The 14,130-nt window shown below is 50.0% G+C and overlaps 3 protein-coding genes across 4 annotated transcripts; 2 read left to right on the top strand and 1 right to left on the bottom strand.

Annotated features, from left to right (window-relative positions):
• The first annotated feature begins 26 nt into the window (after positions 1-26).
• Positions 27-2,432, top strand: LOC101779168 (dnaJ homolog subfamily B member 4). Its single transcript, XM_004961173.2, has 3 exons — positions 27-411; positions 528-985; positions 1,681-2,432. The coding sequence occupies exons 1-3, from the start codon at positions 247-249 to the stop codon at positions 2,117-2,119; spliced, it is 1,062 nt and encodes a 353-aa protein (XP_004961230.1). The 5' UTR covers positions 27-246; the 3' UTR covers positions 2,120-2,432.
• Positions 2,433-4,268: 1,836 nt separating this feature from the next.
• LOC101779570 (protein DEHYDRATION-INDUCED 19) lies at positions 4,269-7,186 on the top strand. Its single transcript, XM_004961174.3, has 5 exons — positions 4,269-4,693; positions 4,809-4,948; positions 5,780-5,857; positions 5,983-6,260; positions 6,685-7,186. The coding sequence occupies exons 1-5, from the start codon at positions 4,621-4,623 to the stop codon at positions 6,791-6,793; spliced, it is 678 nt and encodes a 225-aa protein (XP_004961231.1). The 5' UTR covers positions 4,269-4,620; the 3' UTR covers positions 6,794-7,186.
• A 1,032-nt stretch (positions 7,187-8,218) lies between these two features.
• Positions 8,219-11,941, bottom strand: LOC101779964 (putative mediator of RNA polymerase II transcription subunit 12). Of its 2 annotated transcripts, none has more exons than XM_004961175.4 (3): positions 11,574-11,941; positions 10,449-10,724; positions 8,219-9,740 (listed from the first exon to the last, which is right to left on the bottom strand). In XM_004961175.4, exons 1-3 carry the CDS (start codon positions 11,673-11,675, stop codon positions 8,538-8,540), a joined length of 1,581 nt encoding a protein of 526 aa, XP_004961232.1. In that variant the 5' UTR covers positions 11,676-11,941; the 3' UTR covers positions 8,219-8,537. The 2 variants fall into 2 exon arrangements, with proteins under 2 accessions (XP_004961232.1, XP_004961233.1); XM_004961176.3 differs by lacking the exon at positions 11,574-11,941 and adding an exon at positions 11,099-11,562.
• Positions 11,942-14,130: the final 2,189 nt, after the last annotated feature.

Below are 14,130 nucleotides of genomic sequence, written 5' to 3' on the forward strand. Positions count from 1 at the left end.
GTGCACCTTCCAGAAGCTTCCACACCCGTCGCCAGACTCCTCTTCCCTCCCCCTGTCTCCAGACGCTTCTCTCTTCCCCTTTTCTCTCCCTCTTCTCCTGCCCTCTCCGAACCCGTACCAAACCTCGCAGCAGCAGCAGAAGCAACAACAACGACGAGAACGCCGAAACGAGTGCGAGCCTCCTGCGATTACGAGGAGCACAGGCACGCCAAAGCAGGGAAGCGCGAAGGAAGGAAGGGAGGCGCCATGGGTCTCGACTACTACAAGATCCTAGGCGTCGACAAGGGCGCCACAGACGACGACCTCAAGAAGGCCTACCGCAAGCTCGCCATGAAGTGGCACCCCGACAAGAACCCCAACAACAAGAAGGAGGCCGAGAACAAGTTCAAGCAGATCTCGGAGGCGTACGAGGTAAGCAGCATCCCGAGGAGAGATCCATGGCTGATTCATCTCGCGAAAAGTTTGTCCTATCGAATTCAGCAATGTCGTGACGCGCTTCCTGGTGTTCTGTCCGTGTGCTCGAACAGGTGCTGAGCGACCCGCAGAAGCGCGCGGTGTACGACCAGTACGGCGAGGAGGGGCTCAAGGGGCAGGTGCCGCCGCCGGGCGCCGGCGGGGCGGGCCCCGGTGGCGCAACCTTCTTCTCCACGGGCGGCGACGGGCCGAACGTGTTCCGGTTCAACCCGCGCAACGCGGAGGACATCTTCGCGGAGTTCTTCGGCGGGTCCAGCCCTTTCGGCGGAATGGGGGGAGGAGGAATGCCCGGCATGCGGACCGGTGGGACCAGGTTCTCCTCCTCCATCTTCGGGGACGATATATTCGGCTCAGCGTTCGGCGGCGGCCCCGACGGGCACGGCATGCACACCGGCGGGCGGGCGGTGAAGGCGCCCGCGATCGAGCGGAAGCTGCCGTGCAGCCTGGAGGAGCTGTACAAGGGGACCACCAAGAAGATGAAGATTTCTAGGGAAATCGCTGATGCCAGCGGGTAAGTATCTCCTTGCCTTGCCTTCGCATCCCTGTCTCAGAAGTGTCGATCATTGTTGCTGTAAGATTTCAAATCCAGCATCGATGCAATGGACGCCTTGAAACTGTTCAGTTTAATCAGGATAAATTCATCGGTTGTTAGATTTATCTGTTGGTCCATTTCTGCTGTAGATTTCAAGTTGGATTTGCATGAATGTGCAGTAGACGCCTTGACACTGTTTAATTATTGGTGGTACATTTCCCAATTGCTAGAAAGTATGAAAGTATGGTACTACTCAGTACATTTATTTTCAAGGGTGAATAATTGTCATTTGTCAATTTGCCGTTGATGATGGTGTGTTATTAGGCTAAACAGAGCTACATCATACTCTGAGCATAGTAGTACTGCATTAGTCACATGGGAAGTTTGTCTGGTCGCCTGTCACCTTTCTATCTGTGGGAATGTTCAGTTTAGTCAAAACTTTTGGGGATCAGTTTTTGCTTTTATCAAGTGATTAGTTTTCAATCACCATCCTAGAGGTGGATCAACGTCCAACTACTCATTGTTCGAGCTTTTAGTATCTGTAGGTCGGTCAGTTGAATTGATTGCATTTGGTGTTAATCTGTTCTGTTCTATCAGTTTACGAGCTCCACGAAACAAGAAAGCAGAGCTCCTTTTTGCTGTTTGTACTGAGCACCGCTGATCCTTGTGTGCAGGAAGACGATCCCGGTGGAGGAGATCCTGACGATCGACGTGAAGCCCGGGTGGAAGAAGGGCACCAAGATCACGTTCCCGGAGAAGGGCAACGAGACGCCCAACACGATCCCGGCCGACCTCGTCTTCATCATCGACGAGAAGCCGCACCCGGTGTTCACCCGCGACGGCAACGACCTGGTGGTGACGCAGAAGATCCCGCTGGCCGAGGCCCTGACGGGGTACACCGCGCACCTGACGACGCTGGACGGGCGCAGCCTGACGGTGCCGATCAGCTCGGTGATCCACCCGGGGTACGAGGAGGTGGTGCGCGGCGAGGGTATGCCGATCCCCAAGGACCCGTCGAGGAAGGGCAACCTCAGGATCAAGTTCGACATCAAGTTCCCGTCGAGGCTCACGGCGGACCAGAAGTCGGGAGTCAAGAGGCTGCTCGGGCAGTAGAGGAGCAAAGTGGGTGCGCAGAGACGGTGCTGTGTTCTGTATGAGAACTTTTTCGTGTTCGTTGAACCGGAGACGCGGCCATTTGCAGCGTCTGGGACGATGATGAAGGCAGTGAGGCCGATAGGCTGATGCCATCACCGTGTTTGAGAACTCGTACATAGAATTCCTTGTACAATCTTGCAGGTTGGTGTTTGTTCAGCGGTCCATGTCGTTAAAACTTGTTGGAATGGTGAGACGGAATAACCGTTAGCGCATAGATTGTGTGTACCTTACCGCAAGAATTATTAGTTACTGCAAGAATTTGGAGGTAGAAGCCGACTTGGGCCTTGTTTAGTTACCCTAAAATTTCAACTTTGGCACTATCTAAAAAGATCCAACTTTGGCATCTTTGGCACTATTTAAAAAAGAAGATTTTTTACGGTACATGCATGGAGTACTGAATGTAGATGAAATTAATAACTAATTGCATAGTTTGGTTGTACTTTGCGAGACAAATCTTTTGAGCCTAATTAGTCAATATTTGGATAATAATTCAAACGAAACGAAACTGAACGTAGACGAAATTAAAAATTAATTGCACAGTTTGGTTGTACTCGAGACGAATCTTTTGAGCCTAATTAGTCAATATTTAGACAATAATTCACAAATATAAATGAAATGCTACAGTATACTACAGTGCTGGTGCTGGCGCCGTGATTTGGGTTGTCTAAAATCGGGCTGGTATTTGCAGTTTGCTTCACGTGTGCAACTTATTGCCCATTTGCCCTGATTTCTTTTCGGTAGGCGTGGAGGGATAGCTTCTTGTCTGGTCGTCAGCGTCACCGGAATCATCGCCTCGGGCAACAAAGGCCTTGTTTAGTTCCCAATTTGGGAGTAGTAAAATTGACATTTTACCATAAATGCGCAACTGTAGCATTTCGTTTGTATTTGTGAATTATTGTCCAAACATTAACTAATTAGGCTCAAAAGATTCGTCTCGCAAAGTACAACAAAACTGTGCAATTAGTTTTTGATTTCATCTACATTTATTACTCCATGCATGTACCGCAAGTTTGATGTGATGGGGAATCTTCTTTTTGCATAGTGTCAAAGTTAGGATTTTGGAGGGAAGTAAACAAGGGCAAAACTAGACGGCCACTTCCTAGCCATCGCTTGCCACTTCGTGCTCCGGCGCTGTTGCTTCCTGGCTCCGGGCTCTTGCTCTTGCCGACACGTTCTACTAGTACGCAAAACACGGACATGTCCGAGCGAACGAGAGCCCACCGTTGCCGACCGGTCGATATCCACGCAGGCGCTGCCCGACGTCTCCCCGCACGCACGCCGCACTTCAGCCCGAATTGCCCACCCTCGCGGGTCGCGGCCGCGCAGCCCGCACTCGCTAGCCAATTCGGCAATTTACGCCCTCGTCTTCGCCGCGCTTAGCCGACGCGGTGTCCCGGTCACGGAGATTACTGCGCGCGGCCCCAGCGAATTCACGTTTTGCCGGTCCCAGACCTCCACCCAGCGCCCGTACGCTGCCGAACGCCCACGCGGTTTCCTCCCTCCTCCAGTCCTCCTCCTCCTCCTCCTCCTGCCGCGCCGGGGCCGCCTCGGCGTCAGTAAACTCGCAGGAGTTACTACTGCTACTGGGCACTCTCACTCTGACAGCACCCCACGATTCCGCAGCCCGACAGGTCCACGCCACGTCGCCACCGCGCGGACGGCAGGTCGTCGGCTCCGCCACCAGCACGTCATCCGCAGCGAAATTTCACCGCCCTGACCGAGGCCAGAGTGGTGGACACGGCGAGTCAAGTCAGTGGGCGACGACCCGACCGGCTCGGCCAGCCCTGCCCTGCCTTGCCGCCTGCTCTGCCCTCTCCGGCGCTCCCCGCGCGGGCGCTGACGCTGACGGCGACCGCGGGCGAGGACTAATTTTAAACCGGGTCGCATGAATATTTGATATTTAACGGTATAAGTCGTTACTAATTCACGACACGAATTTATTAAATCTAATTAATTTATAATTAGCATATATTTATTGTAGCTAAGTTAATTATAAATTAATTAGGATTATTGATCTTCAAATTAGTCATGCCTTATACAATTAATTTTAAAATTAGTTCATATTTACCCGTCCTGAATAGCATCAAAACATTGGACCCAACGCCGTGGAGCTCCAAACGGGGCCAATAAAAGGCAGCGGCGCCCCGTCCCTCACTCCTCTTCTTCCCGTCCTCTCCTCCCCCGCATCTCACCTCCCGATAAGAAGTGAGCAGCTCCCGCTTCCCCTCTTCCTGCTCCTCCGCTTGAGCTCCTCTCCTCGGCGAAAATCCGCGAGGTCCGATTCGACTACTACCCCGCGTCGCAGAGGCCTGTCACGCCCCGTGGCCGGACGTGATCGCGCGGAGTCGAGGAGAGGAGGGAGAGGCGCGGAGCTCCTACCACCACCGCCGCAGCAGCAGCAGGAGGAGAGGGGGAGAAGGAAGAGGAGCCGCCGTATCTATCCGTCCCGCGCCGAACCGATGGACTCGGAGCACTGGATCTCGCGCCTGGCCGCCGCGAAGCGGTTCTACGCGGCGCAGCTCGGCCACAGCGGTGCGGCGACCGCGCTCCATCACTGGGATTTCTGCTTTGTGTTTTGGGGTTTGTTGCTTCGTGGCGGGTCTCTGATCGCTTGACCCCCGGGCTTGGTTTGGTTTGGTGGGTGCAGATCGGGCGGGGATGGAGGAGCTGGACATGGACGAGGAGGTGAGGCCGGAGTTCGCCTGCCCTTACTGCTACGAGGACCACGACGTCGCCTCCCTCTGCGCGCATCTCGAGGAGGAGCACCCGTTCGAGCCCCACGCCGCGGTGAGCGTCCACACGACCACTGACTTGATCGGAGTTGTGTTTGCTTTTATCCACTGAGCAGAGAAGATGAGGTTTATGCTTTGATTTGAGTGGTTGACCTGGAGATTGAGCTCATACTAGTAGGCTAGGCGGTTGTGTAGGGGAAAGATGCTTGATTATGGGTTGATTACTGACTGAAACCTATCAGCTTGGGGGCGTTGACCTGAAGAACTAGATGGATTTTTGTTGATCTTTTGGACGCCGGAAGTAGTAGATAGATTGTATATCTCGATATCCATGTTAGCTGCAGCAAAGCTCTGGTCTAGCTAATCGATACTTGAACTCTTTGGATATGCCAAAGATAGAATTAGTGTATTTGCTGCTCTTCTCATTTGTTGGTGTTATAAGCCTAGTCTTGAGTACCGGTCAACAGAACCACAATGGACTGAAAGCCTGCAAGGTCTTGCATATATGCATTTGGAGAAAAATGGCATTAACTTTGATTAAAAAAATGAACATGATTGTGGGTTTCTATCTTTGGACTAGTAAACTGAAACATATCAACTTCAGGTGGGATGGTTAAATTAATCAGCTTTCAGGGGTAATAACTTCTACCTTTCCTTAAGTGAACTCATGTGTCTCTATGGTTATATAAACACACTGCATATCGATTGAGGATCCCTTTTCTTTGCCTCATTTGAAATGTCACCTTTTGCTTATGTATTTGCTGCAAGATCTTTGTTAACCTAGTAGCATGAATAGAACCCACACTTATGTTCTTGCTATTATGATGTAATAATGATTCATTTCACTGGTTGCTTCCTTGTCCTGATTTTCCATTGCTCATTTCAGGCTTGCCCTGTTTGCTCTGAGATGGTTACAAGGGATATGGTTAACCATATTACTATGCAACACGGGTACTTATTCAAGGTATTACCATATCCCCCCAAATGTAGTGCATCCCTTGCTCTGAAGTTCCAGAGCATAAACATGTCCCACTCAATTTAGAATTTTTTTTCATTCTGAAAGCTCATTTAAGTTTTGACCATCTGCAGAATCGTCGCCGGTTGCGCAGATTCATTATTCCAGGCAGCCAAGCCCTTTCTTTGCTGAGCCGAGATCTACGGGAAGCCCATTTGCAGGTGCTTTTAGGAGGTGGGCATAGGTCAAGCAACAATAACAACACCACAAATATCTCAGCAGATCCTCTTCTATCATCGTTTGGCCTTAGCTTCCCAACATCAGATGCAGAGCAAACATCAAAGTCCACTATTTCTGTTCCTGATGATGCTACCATGGCAAAAGAGACTCCTGCTCAGGCACGGAAGTTAAGGTATATTATTTATACGTGCATGCTAAAGAAATCCTGCTAGATATAGTATTCAAGTTGATAGGCAGGAAGTGGTCAAGTTGATTCAGCCTTAGCTTCCCAAATCCCAACCATATCCTTTTCTCCCAATTTTACAAAACCATAACCTTCCAGTTACTTTCTGGAGAAGTTTAGTGTCTATATCTGAATGGTCTTGTGTGACAGGGAAATCTGAGCCAATAGTTCTAGATAGCTCAACTTCTTTGATGAAAGCCTTGTATTGAAACCAGCAAGTTAGTCTCATTGATAACTTATTGCAACCTACTATTTTGGAAATGCATATCTAAAGGAGGCCTTGTGCAATCATTCAAATTCTTCTAGCCATCTTACGAGAACTTAATGAAACTTTACACGTGCACTCATCCGCTTTTCTTTTTTGGTGGCACAGTATCGATTCATCCCTCACAAGTGAAGAAAGGGAGCAGAAACGGAAGCAAGCCAGCGTCAGAGCAACTTTTGTGCAAGACCTGCTGCTCTCTACTCTATTCGGGGACTAAATAAATCAGGATCAGCCTAAGTTATCACTGGAAGGGTGCTTTCCTGGTGCAGATCTACAAAGACTAGCGCGCTCCACCCAAGTTGCTGAACGTAGTATCATTGACAGAACATGCGCGCTTCCGGGGGTGCTATCCTTCGTCTCTTCCAGTAAGGTGCAGGGTTGATGTGGGCATGATGTATCTTCTAAGTTATTGTAGCCGGTCTCTATCTTCAGTTCCATCACAATCCGCGATCACCATGTGGTGTGCAAGTCGCGGGTGTGCTTGTACCGCTTCTATGTCTGAACTGTGAAGCATTGGTTTGTTGTGCCAACATAATAAGTATGTTATGCAACAGCGGATTGCACTGCACCGTGTAGGGGCAGTAAACGAGATGCAATATTGTCTAGATTTAGAGGTGAAGTCCATTGCGCCAGTGAAGCCTGAGGGGGGTGTTTAGTTCCACGAACTAAAGTTTAGTTCCTAGCACATCGAATGCTTAGATACTAATTAGAAGTATTAAAGATAGACTAATTACAAAATCAATTGCACAGATGGAGGCTAATTCGCGAGAAGAATCTATTAAGCTTAATTAATTCATGATTAGCACATATTTACTGTAGCATCACATTATCAAAGCATGAACTAATTAGGCTTAATAGATTCGTCTCGCGAATTAGCCTCCATTTGTGTAATTGATTTCATAATTAGCTCATATTTAGTCATTTTAATTAGTATCTAAACATTTGATGCGATAGGGATTAAATTTTAATTCGTGTGGAACCAACACCCCTGAGATGAAAGTCTATGCACTGTGCTACGGTGTGCTTGGACCAGGACTCCTATGCCTTTTGTGTGATCTGGCGTTATCGTAAGTAAACAGAGGGGATTCGTTCAGTTGGCTGTGATCGGCTGCACGAGCGTGTTTTTTTCCTTCTAAGAATGTTGAGCAGCGTTTGTAGCGGAAGAGTAGCTGGTATTTGATCCAACCCACAGCGCTGATACGCGGCGTAGCAGCGTGTACGTGTTCCCTCGATCGAAGTGTCACTGCTCGCGACGCAAAGGACGCGGCCGGCTGCCTGGAAATCAATGGGTCCGAAGGGAACACGTAGCCGTCTGTCCGTCTGAGAGAAAGAGATTGCCGGGCTGTGATTCTCGATTATCATGACTTTGATTCCATTGTCAAAGAAAGATTGTGGGTCTCCATTATCATGACTCCATTGACAAAGAAAGATTCCAGTTCGTTGCTGGAACCCGAGAGATCGTTGTTCCAACTGATAGTAACATCCACACACGAATTCTCACAAGTCAATAGAACTTAATTCAAAGTCAAACCAATTGAATTTCGACTAAATTTTTGTCACAACTCGAGTTACCACATATTTGACCATTCAACCCCGGCATGCAGACCACAATTAGGAACAGATAAAAAATTCTAGACCTCTATAGACAGCAGAAACCAACAAATTTATCGCATCTTTATATTGCAAACATGCGTGTGCAAGTCCACAAGTTACAAGCATATATGTCCATTAAAAGGTAGGACACATGCCAACAATCATCACTTCAGCTAACCTGAACACTCTTATTTCATCGTGATCCTCCAGCTAGAAAAAAAATAAGCTGGTGGATACATAATCCTGGCTGATAAAAAGATGCCAGAGGAAATACCTGAAGATTTCCGATGATAATAAGTTACACATACCGTGATATATCACACAACCAACTCTGAGTGCGCATGAAGGCCGATTTCATCGTTCTTGATCTACCCAGACCATGCCTGTGGAGCCACCCCATGGCTAACTGAGCTCAGCCTGTCATGCAGGGGATTATACTCAGCAGGCTGGCCCGCAGCCACCATTCGGAGTGCAATTCCCTCAACTTGATCATTTGAGTAACCCATTCGAGCAACCTTTTCAGCAACGTCCGGATGGTTCTGCACTGACTGAGGTCCCAAGTGATGAAGCACCATCGGAGCATTGCCATGTGCTTGTTGATTGAGGACAGCAACAATAGTAGCAGGATTGCTGGAAGGGCTTCCATAAGCAGTGTTGTAGGTCTGTGCACTCCCTTGTACTGTATATGGTGCAACACCACATGGACCAACCTTGCTTGGTTGAGGTACAAATGAGCCATTGCCAAGTGAATGAAGCTGCTGAGGCTGTTGACGTCGCTCTGCTGATGGAACAGAAACTGTGTTGCTTTGCACATAAATAGGAGCAACCTCATGATGCTTCCGCTGAGATGATGAAATTGTGGAGTATGAAGGCTGCACAACCATACCCCCAGTGCGTGCCCCGGCATTAGCACATGCAGGCTGATGAGGCCCATATGGAGGATATACCAGTGTGACTTGAGGTGCACTATGAGCCTGTGGAGAAGACATTTGCTGCTGAACCATCTGTGCTGGAACTTGCTGAATATTGCTGTACTGCTGGTGTTGTACCACCTGTGGTTGTGGCTGCCTTGCCTGAGGTTGAACCTGCTGACCTGTTTGATGTGGCCATTGCTGCTGAGGTTGAAGGTAGAACTCTTGCGCCTGACTAGTTACCTGAGGTACCTCAACTACAGTCTGTGGCTGAGGCTTCTGGGTAAGTGGCTGCACAGATTGAGCAGCAGCTTGGAATGGCTGGGCCTGTCTGTGCTCCAGATGACTTTGGCCTTGCATACAGTACATGGTTGTTTGATTCGAACGCTGTGGGTCTTGCTGAGTGCTCAAAGAGACTGGCACCAGTTGCTGCAAAATAACGCCATTGCAGCTTCGGAATTGCATAGCAGGAGACTGAACAGCGTTTACTTGGTGCAAGGGCACGAGGGCAAGCTCATTTTCTCTAGCCATGAAAACTGATGGAGCAGTACCTTCACTCTTTTGTGCAGAGTCCTCATGTACTATCTGAAGTTTGCTCATTTCTTTCGGGGTCTCAGCAAGCTCCTGCTTTTCCTGAAGAACCTGCACGGATTGCTGAACCTGTCCATGAAGTAGGCTAGTTATGAGTGACACTCTTAAAAACATCATTACAATCTGAAGAAAAGGGTAAAAAAGAAGTGCAATAGATGTCAGCTGTGCAGTTTATTTCAGCAGTCTGCCACAATCTGAAAATCTACAGAAGCCATATCTACTTACTCACAATATACAGAACAATTAACGGTCCAACAACCAACATTCATACAGATACAATATGTAATATATTAATTTAGCTAATATATGTAGGACTAAGCTGGCAATGTGTTGCCATTAAGCATAAGTATTCAAATCAAAAGGATTTCGATACACCACTGTAGAGGAGCAGTGTTAAGACTCAACAAGCTTGTGCATGACTGCGATACCCCAGCAAATCAATGAGTACAGAAACTGATCCTGTTTGCACTATGCAAATTCCTAATGCTTCAACTAAAAATCATCCCACAATATTTAAGAATACATGATTTAGTTGGAAAACACGCCATCCATTCATTACATGCATTTTGTACTGTTCAACCTAAACCAGCACTAAGGTAAATTAGTGCCCACACATTAGCCTATCTGGAACAGGCAACATAACCTATTTATAGCAAATTCTGAAGCCAAATGCTAAATGTTCACAGTTCATGATTATAATACTACACAGTAGTGCATCATACAACAAGGCTAAAATAAAAACAGCAAAGTAATATTTCAACGTAAAACAAGACATACCTCTTTCACATGCTTTTCAAGGCAACGGTAGTTAAGACTTGCTTCACTATGATAATCCATCACATCACTTCGTAGTTCTCCAATGGACCGTTCCAGCTTATAGCAATATAACTCCAATTGCGACAGCCTACCACTGATGACTTCCAGCGAATTCAACAAGTTATCCGCTTGTTTCTTCATGCAGTTCTCTATAGCTTCTGTTACGATTTCTTTAGAAATTTTTTCTTGTTCGTGGAAATTAACAAATGACATCAACAGTCTGTTCTCCTGAAAATCCTGATTCATTGAGGGATGGAAAAAATAGTAAAGACCACATACAATGAACATATTGGTTCAGCAGAAGATGATAGTTTAACAGATCTGAGAAATCTACAGCTACTATTCCAATCTACAACTATTCCATTAATCATTCAAGCAATGCCTGCATGTTTGCATAGCTTAGATAGAACCGTAAATGAACTAATGCCAACATACTACATGTCAGAAAAGCAAACGCAATAGATGTTATGAGTTATGACTACCACGGAGTTCCAGTTCAAGGAAATGCATAGATAAAAGGGCCCTGTCAAGCAATTAGTTCGGCCATGTATTTGAATCTAAAATTGCAAGGAAAATAATAAATCATGAAACGTGTGGAAACAATATCATACTTATTTCTCATGTAGCCTAGTTGTAGAGAACATGACAATAACAAGCATCACTGCACCAGACACCAAAAAGAACAAATCTCCCCAGGCTAGCCGCTTGCAGCCTTGCATCTCGAGCCAAACTCCCACTAATCCAAGGCAACGAAAACTAACGCGAAATCTCCACACAAAACTTGAAGCACGCCAACTCGTCCGTTCCTGTTACCCAAACGGGTCAGAGACAACACAACAGAGGATCCCAAAGCCTAAGCTGCAAAAGCGGACAACGAACTTCCAAATCCGCAGCCACGCACCCGGAACAGACGATAATCCCCAACTGTCAGAACGAGGCAGCAAGCTGCACCCCAGCCCCAACGCGTAACGACCCACCTTCCCTACCAACAACAGACCACGCGCACACGAAACCCCTTGGTCAGAACACCTACTCCCCCGCGGCCAAGCCTGGACAGCACGGGGGACGCGGAGATCGGGCTGTTACCTTTTGCCGGAGCGCCTGGTCGAAGGAACAGCGCTTGGGGTCCGGCGAGAGGCCAAAGGCGCCGGAGACGGAGGCGGCGGCGGGCCGTGCCGGGGACGCCATGCGGGGCGGCGGCGGCTGCAGCGGTGGCCGGCGGCTGCGCTGGCTAGGGTTTCCTCCGGCGGGCTGCGGCTGCGGCTCTGCTCGGGTCAGAGGATTCGCACGGCGAAGGGAAGCGACGACGAAAGGGCCGGGCGCAGGGGTCAGGAGGAGGCGTGGGTGGGGAGGAGTGGAAGCCAAGAGAAAAGAGGAGTAAAAGCTAAAGGGAGACCTCAAAAAAAGCGAGAGGGTCGGCGAGGCGACTGGCGAGTTCTGGCCCGCGGCACGGAGGAGCGCCGAATAAATACGGCGGGGGGTGGGAGGTTGGGGTGGTGGTGCCGTGGTGGGGGGAAAGGGAAAAGGGAGCTGGGAGCGAGACGGGACGGGAGGCACGAGCGCACGGAGCGGAGGCCACGCGGCCGCGTGCCTCCCCGTCCGCGGCGTCAAGCCAGATCCGCTCGCGGTTTGGCTGGTCTGGTCTGGAACGGGGCCGCGGTGCCGTGCCGTGCAGCCGAGCCCGCTCGTGATCCGCGCGGGGTCAATGCCGCCGGGTTTTTATTGCACCGCGCACGCGAGCGCGTGACTGCGTGGGCGGGCGCCGATCGCCAGCCGCCGCCGCCGCCGCCGCCGCTATCTCGCCGTACTGCTGGTAGCACTTCCGCTCCGCTGGTGGTCGCCGGCGTGTTTCACGACTTCGCCCTGCTGGTTTGGCTGGCGGATGGCGGGTGGCGTTGCGGTTAGCAACACGGACACGGGTGGCTCTACCGGCCGTTTCCCGCGGATGGGCTAGTATGAAAAGTTGACGTCGATAGGATTGCCCTCGCCCATGACCGTGTCCTATAGATCGTACAATTGGACCGGCCAAAAGAATTGGCAAATCGTCGCCTGCGGTTACCGGTTAGACCCGTGTACGTGCAAGTATTGGCCTCCCGCGACTGCTGCGTCGATCCGACCTGCACTGTTTGACATCAACGGGACGCGAACATAGTACAACATGCCGCTAGATGAGTTCAAAATAAACAGGGGAAGATCTACTGACAGACTGGCCGAAATCAAGCCCCAAACCCCTCATCGCCAAGTCAAACTCAACTCGTTTGCTTATCAAAATCCAACTTGTGTTCAATAATGGACTAAGATACACTACTACCGCACTCCACCGAAGATTTTTCAGGCCTTGCTTTTTCCGTATCCCAGACGTTGATAACCCGCACGAAAAGTAAAGCACACCACCACGAGAAAACACGAGGAAAGCTGGCGCTGCCTTGTGGAGGATGCTGCCCGGGACACGTAGCCGCCGTACATGTGTCGGGCGTCGCAGCCTCGCAGGCGGGGAGGGGACGACGACGCCACGGTGGCCCGGCCGCTGTGCTGTGCGGATAGGCACGGGCCGGGGAACGAGACGAATCCGGAAGTGAGATGTCACGCTGACTTGGATTCGGGGAATAAGAAACGGGGTTGGTGGCCCTCCGGTGACGGGTCACGCGACGCCCCCCGCCACACGAAAATCTGGTGGTCTCTGCTGGGGTGGCGGGGCACGGAAACTAGACGGAAATTAAGTGGCTGGCGACGGCCTCCTGATCCCTTTCGAGCGGCACAGTGGTGGCGCATGCCGCCACCGCCCACCGGCACCAGGGGACATGTGCGCAACAGGGAATCGACGGAATTCGGATCTGATCTTGTGCTCGGGACAAGAGGAAAACGCATGGTCCTGCGCATGCCTCGCCATGGCCCCCATGCCTTGTTTTTCTGGAGTGGACCAGCGCAATGCGCAAGTGGGACGAAGGCGATGCCTGACCTTCTTTGGAGTGGCGTGAATCATACAGAGTTCCCGAGTGAAGAACTGAAGATATGGGTTGGAGGCTAGGGCTAGACGTACGCGCTCCGAGAACAGAAAAGAACTGGGTTCCCATTGCGCACGTGGGACACATTTAGGCGTGGGTTCGCGTGGACCGCATGGTTCGATACTGATGCGCCATCCTAGTTACTCACGTTTACACGATCGAACGCGCCATGCCCTCGTGCAGGTGCAACGAGGTCAACACCGTGTTTAGGGTACGACGTTTATGCCTGACCAAACGTTACTTGGATGACAGGGCTCTTGACATTGTCGACGAGACTGTGTTTTATCGTTGATGGAATGCGCATCAACTTTCATATGCGTTTCCCTACACTGCACGCTGATGCATAAAGTTCAACGTGCCAATTTGAGCTCGTCGCCTCTACTTTATCGCAAGTCCATAATGTCAAGATCTTAGTTTAGAGGAACAGGATTATAACGGGATCTACATACTTAGTCGTTATTTTTTATATTTTGGATGAGCATACGTAACTATGTAGAGGGGCGCGCTACGCCGCGCCTGTCGACAAAGCCCTGTTCATACGGCAGAGGTACGGCGTGGTTTGCTTTATGTCCGGAGCATGCCACCCTGAAGTTTGGCGCCACCACCTCTTGCTTTAGGCCATCGTTTGGGTTCATGCC

Source organism: Setaria italica, chromosome III (assembly GCF_000263155.2).
Source record: "Setaria italica strain Yugu1 chromosome III, Setaria_italica_v2.0, whole genome shotgun sequence".
NCBI classification, from domain to species: domain Eukaryota; kingdom Viridiplantae; phylum Streptophyta; class Magnoliopsida; order Poales; family Poaceae; genus Setaria; species Setaria italica.

Bases quoted from the DNA above. Each gene is read 5' to 3' on its own strand.
- LOC101779570 (XM_004961174.3), top strand. From the start codon at position 4,621: ATGGACTCGGAGCACTGGATCTCGCGCCTGGCCGCCGCGAAGCGGTTC. The intron at 4,694-4,808 runs GTGCGGCGACCG...TGGTGGGTGCAG, and splicing joins GGCGCAGCTCGGCCACAGCG to ATCGGGCGGGGATGGAGGAG. The intron at 5,858-5,982 runs GTATTACCATAT...GACCATCTGCAG, and splicing joins AACACGGGTACTTATTCAAG to AATCGTCGCCGGTTGCGCAG.
- LOC101779964 (XM_004961175.4), bottom strand. From the start codon at position 11,675: ATGGCGTCCCCGGCACGGCCCGCCGCCGCCTCCGTCTCCGGCGCCTTT. The intron at 10,725-11,573 runs GTAACAGCCCGA...TCAATGAATCAG, and splicing joins ACCAGGCGCTCCGGCAAAAG to GATTTTCAGGAGAACAGACT. The intron at 9,741-10,448 runs GTATGTCTTGTT...CTTCATGGACAG, and splicing joins TTGAAAAGCATGTGAAAGAG to GTTCAGCAATCCGTGCAGGT.
- LOC101779168 (XM_004961173.2), top strand. From the start codon at position 247: ATGGGTCTCGACTACTACAAGATCCTAGGCGTCGACAAGGGCGCCACA. The intron at 412-527 runs GTAAGCAGCATC...GTGCTCGAACAG, and splicing joins AGATCTCGGAGGCGTACGAG to GTGCTGAGCGACCCGCAGAA. The intron at 986-1,680 runs GTAAGTATCTCC...CCTTGTGTGCAG, and splicing joins GAAATCGCTGATGCCAGCGG to GAAGACGATCCCGGTGGAGG.